This window comes from Cynoglossus semilaevis, chromosome 10 (assembly GCF_000523025.1).
Source record: "Cynoglossus semilaevis isolate Cse_v1.0 chromosome 10, Cse_v1.0, whole genome shotgun sequence".
NCBI lineage: Eukaryota > Metazoa > Chordata > Actinopteri > Pleuronectiformes > Cynoglossidae > Cynoglossus > Cynoglossus semilaevis.
In genome coordinates, this window is record NC_024316.1 from 1,160,708 (window position 1) to 1,167,451 (window position 6,744).

Below are 6,744 nucleotides of genomic sequence, written 5' to 3' on the forward strand. Positions count from 1 at the left end.
AGTGTTAGCTTAAAAGAACATTAATGAATTGCAGAAACGTGTATTAGTCTGTTCGGGAGGAGCTGCATCTATACTAGACTCTATTTTATTTTAACACGTTGGCAGATTATTGTCAAATAAAGAAAGTAAACATGTTGGCAGATTAATGTCAAATAAAGAAAGTAAATGGTAAATTTTCTTTGAATGAAGTAAATTAGATCAGTAAATTTTTGTACATACACATATATATACATATACATACACATATATACACATATATACATATATACACAGATGTATAAATATATATAGATATATACCAAATGACCTATGGACTAGTGCTGGTCCACGAACCGGGGGTTGGGGACCCCTGATCTATACAGTCTTCCATTTAAAACCGTCCCTTCAACAGGAACTGTATTGCTGATGTGGCCCTCGGTGAAAATGAGTTTGACAGCCCTGCTGTAGACACTGTACATTAATTTTAAGACAAACCTTTCACAAACTGCCCGTTTTACTCGTTAATGAACCTGTGAATGTCTATAAAAAACACGAGACACGCGATGAACAACAAAGGTTATACACAGGATAACCCCTTGGGAGCGCTGTTTTATTTTTTACCCACACAGTAGCGAGGTTGCCTTACCGGAAATAACGTGAATGTTTACCCGCTCGTGGTCGAAGCAACGATGGCAAGCTCAGGAGCTAAACAACCATCTAAAATGAATTCCAAATCCTCCGGGCCCGCGGCCGCTGGAGTAAACAACGGGACTCCGGTAATGCCCCTGGCCTCTCCGCTTATGGGTAAAAAGAAGAAACCCTTTCTGGGTATGCCGGCTCCGCTTGGCTACGTCCCCGGTCTGGGTAGAGGGTAAGCTAGCTTAGCTAATATGTCAATAGCTGTTTATGTTGACCTGCAAATCCACATTGCGCACTTAAAAAACAAACAAAAACAAACCTTTTGATGCAATTGAAGCAAATTAGAATTGTAGGTTCATCAAATATCAGGGTTTTACGTTTTTATTTTGCGTGTGAAAAGGAAAGTGCAAGTGGTAAAACTGAGTAAGAGCACCAGATCAATGCTTACACATCGTGAAGCAGCTTGTGTCTTGTGTTGGAGATTTAATTGCATGTTTTTCTCTTTAGTGCTACTGGTTTTACCACCCGGTCTGATATTGGTCCTGCTCGTGATGCCAATGATCCCGTGGATGACCGCCATGCACCCCCGGGAAAGAGGACTGTTGGGGATCAGATGAAAAAGAACCAGGATGACGATGATGAAGATCTGAATGACACCAATTATGATGAGGTGCTTGGTTGTCTCGTCAATAATCTGTGATGATATTATGTCGGAGCAGCAGTAGTGTTTTAACCGTCCTTCTTTTTTATATATATATATATATTCATAGTTTAATGGATACGCGGGCAGCTTGTTTTCCAGTGGTCCCTATGAAAAGGACGATGAAGAAGCCGATGCCATATATGCAGCACTGGACAAGAGGATGGATGAAAGGCGCAAAGAAAGAAGGTTTTTGAAATAAAATGCGTACGCTGTTTATATTTTTTGCGTTGATCATCCAATTTTAAAGCTGTGCTTTTATTTCCAAAGGGAGCTGAGAGAAAAGGAAGAAATTGAAAAGTATCGTATGGAGCGTCCCAAAATACAGCAGCAGTTTTCAGATCTTAAGGTATTGAAATGCTAAGGTAGTATTTAATTTTCATTTTGTTGTAGAGTTTAAAGTGAATGAATAGTTTGACATTAATATCTATAATAAGACACATGACTATTTCACTTAAAATCACTTAAATCGGATAAGATTTCTTAAGAATGTGCACGAAGAGCTGAGGTGATTTAAACCTGAAATTATTTAGATAGTTTAATTCAAACTGATCCAATTTTTACATGTTTTTTTTTTCTAATTAAAATTAACATTTTTTTTTGTACATTTCCTGTCAAAGAGAAAGTTGGGAGAAGTGTCAGAAGAGGAGTGGCTAAGCATCCCCGAGGTGGGCGATGGAAGAAACAAGCGTCAGAGAAATCCTCGCTATGAGAAACTCACCCCTGTCCCGGACAGCTTTTTCTCCAAACACCTGCAGAGTGGGGAAAATAAAACCTCGGTGAACCCTCTCGAAGGGGTAAGTATGCATGCGTAACAAACATGAACGCAACTGACTGTGTTTTTTTTTTTTTTTTAAATATATTTAGGAAGATTACAAAGTTACTTTAAGATCATTTGTGCTGTTGTTTACTAAGATGGCTTTTTTCTTTCTGTAGCTGGCAGGTCTGAACACACCTTACCCAGGAAGTATGACCCCCGGTCTGATGACACCAGGGACAGGTGAACTGGACATGAGAAAAATCGGCCAGGCCAGGAACACGCTCATGGATATGCGGCTCAGCCAGGTAAGTGATGCAGTATTTAATGTGCATTTGTTACGTCAACTCCTCACAGGAATCAGGTGGTGTAATTATATTTACATCCCAGGATGAGAGCTCCTGCTTAATGCATATAATAGAAAGCCTGGTTTAATTTTCTCTCTTCATTGATCGTCTTGACTTTAGGTTTCTGATTCTGTGAGCGGCCAGACGGTGGTTGATCCGAAAGGATACTTGACAGATCTTAACTCCATGATCCCAACATATGGAGGGGACATCAGGTAAACATAGGATACACATATGTGTGTGTGTGTGTATATATAAATGTATGCATATATATAGATATGTGTGTATATATATGTGTATGTATATATGTATGTATATATATATCGCAATATATCCTATCGTTTCCCCTGTATCGTGATATGTATCGAATCGCCAAATTGTTGCCAATACACACACACATATATATGTATATATGTATATATGTATGTATATATAAGTGTATATATGTATATATGTCGGTATGTGTATATGTGTATGTATATATGTATGTGTATATGTGTATGTATATGTATATATGTGTATGTGTATATATGTCTATGTATATGTATGTATATATGTATGTATATATGTATGTGTATATATGTATGTATATGTATGTATATATGTATGTATATGTATATACGGTATGTGTATATGTGTATGTATGTGTATATGTGTATGTATGTGTATGTATATGTATATATGCGTATGTATATGTATGTATGTGTATATATGTATGTGTATATATTTATATATATATTAAAAAAAAATTTTATTCTGTATCTAGTGATATCAAAAAGGCTCGTCTTCTGCTGAAATCAGTGAGGGAGACAAATCCTCATCATCCCCCTGCCTGGATTGCATCGGCCAGGTTGGAGGAAGTGACCGGCAAGCTCCAGGTGGCAAGAAACCTGATAATGAAAGGGACTGAAATGTGTCCAAAGGTAGAAAAAGAGAACTGCTAAAATGATAAACATTTGCATTTTTTTTTTTTTTGCCTTTTTTGACAAAATAACCTGCTGTCATTGTCTTCCTGTAAACACCAGAGTGAGGACGTGTGGCTGGGGGCCGCCAGACTACAACCTGGGGACCCCACCAAAGTACGCTAAGGAAAGGTGAGCTCAGAATCATTCTGATGGTTTTAGACTTTTTATGTATTGTCCATATTTTATATTTTGGGAAAATAAGCTGAATGAAATGAAATGAAATTCTTTTACACTGCATACACGATTTATTTACGATTCAACTAGACCAGATGTGTCAAACTCAAGGCCCGGGGGGCTAAATGCGGCCCGCCAAGCCGTTTTGTGTGGCCCGCGGGAGCTTAAAAAGCATTTAGTAAAGTCCATGCAGCAGAGTTTATTAACCTAAGAAATGAAAAGTTTTTATAATCAATCAAAATAATAATCATTCAATTTTCAAAATGAAACATCTTTTAGACTGTTAGTATAAGAGTCTGAATGACTCGTTATTTTAAAATTAGATTTTCTTTTGCAGAAGAAAGAAAGTAAATGGATATTACTGGACTTTCTTTCAAAGAAGTAAATTAGTAAAAAATTAAGTGTTTTTTTTTAATGTCTCACTGCGGCCCGGTATCAAATGACCTATGGACTGGTACGCAGACCGGGGGTTGGGAACCCCTTCAAGGCCCTTCAAGGGGAACTGTATTGCTGATGTGGCCCCTGGTGAAAATGAGTTTGACACCCCTGAACTAGACCAATGTCATTGGGTTTTTTTTTTACTGTTTTTAATGTTCTTTTTATACCATGCAGATATAGTATTTCATAAAATATAGATATATATTTTAACTATTGAATAGCTGAATTGACCTTGACAGATGTTTGCCTGGTCTGTTTCCTTGGTTGCCTCTGTACACTACATACGTTGCACATGCTACACTTTCATTTAGCATCTTTTCGTTAGCAATTTTTTAAAATGGTACTTGGTAAATTTGAATTCCCTTCTCGTGCAGCCCTGGAAAATGTGTCCAAGTCTGTTCGGCTTTGGAAGACTGCTGTCGAGCTCGAAGAACCCGAGGATGCCAGGATCATGCTCAGTCGCGCGGTGGAGTGTTGTCCTACAAGTGTGGAGGTACCCACCGTTTCCCACGACCATCGGAAATGTCATAAATCTAGGCTGCAGTTCAGCATTATACTTATAACATAAAAATGTAACATACCAAAGATTTTGACTGTATAACCTTAAACTTCAGGTATATATATATATTATATCCAATTAATCCCACGCTTTCTCCTTCTCCTCTGGAGCTCTGGCTGGCGCTGGCCCGATTAGAGACGTACGAGAATGCTCGTCGCGTCCTCAACAAAGCTCGAGAGAACATCCCCACCGATCGGCACATCTGGATAACCGCTGCCAAGTTGGAGGAAGCCAACGGTAACACACAGATGGTGGACAAGATCATAGACAGAGCCATCGCGTCTTTAAACGCCAACGGTGTGGAGATCAACAGAGAGCAGTGGATACAGGTGTGTTACCAGGAGTCAGTCAGATTATTGTAAGAATTTGCCATGTAGTGACTGCGGGCAATGTTGCAGTATTGTCCGGGGAGTTAGTTACACTTAGAAAATCGCAAAGTCTCGACTCCATAACACACTGTAACACAAGGACAGGAAAAAAAAATGTACTTCCGAAACAATGGCTTGTTTTAGTCATACCAAATAACATCTACTTTTTTCTTCTTCTTCTTCTACAGGACGCCGAGGAGTGTGACAAAGCAGGCAGTGTCGCTACATGCCAGGCTGTGATCCGGGCTGTCTTAGGAATTGGTATTGAGGAGGAGGATCGGAAACACACCTGGATGGAGGATGCAGAAAGTGTGAGTAGTTTCCTCCTGCAATGACCACTGTCCTTACGTAGTATCCACACTACAGTACTTCCTTTTCACTGAAGGGTACCTTCATTTTGGGTAACATATTTAAAAAAATACTTATCATTCATGTCAACATGTATGTTAGGGATGTGAGAAATGATCGATACAACTATATATTGCGTTGTCTTGTTTCACGATACCATATCAGTCGCGAGAGCCAGACCGCATCTGACTCTCAGATAAATCTTAGCTGGCATCTCTTAACACAATAAGTAATAAATAATTTCACTCATATTCAAGTAAAACATTACTGAAATCACAAATATTTTTTCAAATAATCCTTAAAAAAAGTATGTAGATTTGCGGCGGCAGTGTACGTTGCGTTAAGTAATTGCAAAAAAATCATGGATAGTATAACAACGTAATTATTATTTTTTTTTAAATAACTTTAATATTTCAGGAAATTATTAAACACTTAAACACAAAAATTCACGCATCTATTTGTATTCAGAGCGCAAAAAAAAATTGTATTGCTCTCGCGGAAATACATTTTAAAATATGTGGCTCTCGCTGCTAAAAAGGTTGTCTACAGGATTATTTTGTCTTTTTAATTTAGTTAATTATTAATTAACATGCGAATATCAGTCCCATTGGTTCGTTTTATTTTGTTTTTTTTCTTCTGTAACATCGTATTGCATTGTATGTTGACTCTGCTTTTCCTTCAATTAAATCCTTTCATACCTATATTACAATATATTGCATCATCGCCCCCTTCATCACAGTTTTGTGTTGTTTAAAAACCATCGCATTGCATCCCAGTTAAAGGCTGCTCCCTCGATGTGTTTCAGTGTGTGGCCCACGGAGCCTTTGAGTGTGCCAGAGCCATTTACGCACACGCTCTCCAAATGTTTCCCAGCAAAAAAAGCGTTTGGCTCAGAGCTGCGTATTTTGAGAAGAGCCACGGCACCAGGTATTTCTTCATTTCTGCTTTTATTTACATATTTATAGTCTCTCTCTTTTTTTTTTTTTTCCTACTGACCTTGTTTGACCATGTTTCAGGGAGTCTTTAGAGGCCCTCCTCCAGAGAGCCGTGGCCCACTGTCCCAAAGCAGAGGTTCTGTGGCTGATGGGGGCCAAGTCCAAGTGGCAGGCTGAAGATGTGCCAGCAGCCAGAAGTATTCTCGCTCTGGCCTTTCAGGTAGAAATATCACGGGAAAATGTCTTCTTTTTTTGTATTCTCTATTGCAATCCACGTTCCAATTCCAACATCTTCCCTCTTTTTTTTTAGGCAAATCCCAACAGTGAAGAGATCTGGCTTGCTGCTGTAAAACTCGAGTCTGAGAATAATGAGTATGAAAGAGCCCGTCGACTTCTGGCGAAGGCCAGGAGCAGTGCCCCGACAGCCAGGGTAAGTGTCGAATTGCGGAAATGTGTCTTTTTTGGTCGCAATGTCATTTATATGATCTATATCTGCAGTTGAATTAGTAAGAGATTTTTATTGGATTTTCAAATA

General features: G+C 38.7%; 1 protein-coding gene across 1 annotated transcript in view; it reads left to right on the forward strand.

Annotated features, from left to right (window-relative positions):
* The first annotated feature begins 612 nt into the window (after positions 1–612).
* The window catches only part of prpf6 (PRP6 pre-mRNA processing factor 6 homolog (S. cerevisiae)), a 12,062-nt gene continuing 5,930 nt past the window's right edge, over positions 613–6,744 (forward strand). Inside the window, 16 exon segments of the mRNA XM_017036305.2 lie at positions 613–850; positions 1,126–1,288; positions 1,389–1,507; positions 1,589–1,667; positions 1,939–2,115; positions 2,255–2,383; positions 2,543–2,637; positions 3,189–3,345; positions 3,448–3,498; positions 3,501–3,516; positions 4,374–4,492; positions 4,669–4,887; positions 5,115–5,237; positions 6,080–6,201; positions 6,291–6,429; positions 6,520–6,639. Of these exon segments, the coding sequence (XP_016891794.1) occupies positions 669–850; positions 1,126–1,288; positions 1,389–1,507; positions 1,589–1,667; positions 1,939–2,115; positions 2,255–2,383; positions 2,543–2,637; positions 3,189–3,345; positions 3,448–3,498; positions 3,501–3,516; positions 4,374–4,492; positions 4,669–4,887; positions 5,115–5,237; positions 6,080–6,201; positions 6,291–6,429; positions 6,520–6,639 (2,010 nt within the window). The 5' untranslated portion in view covers positions 613–668.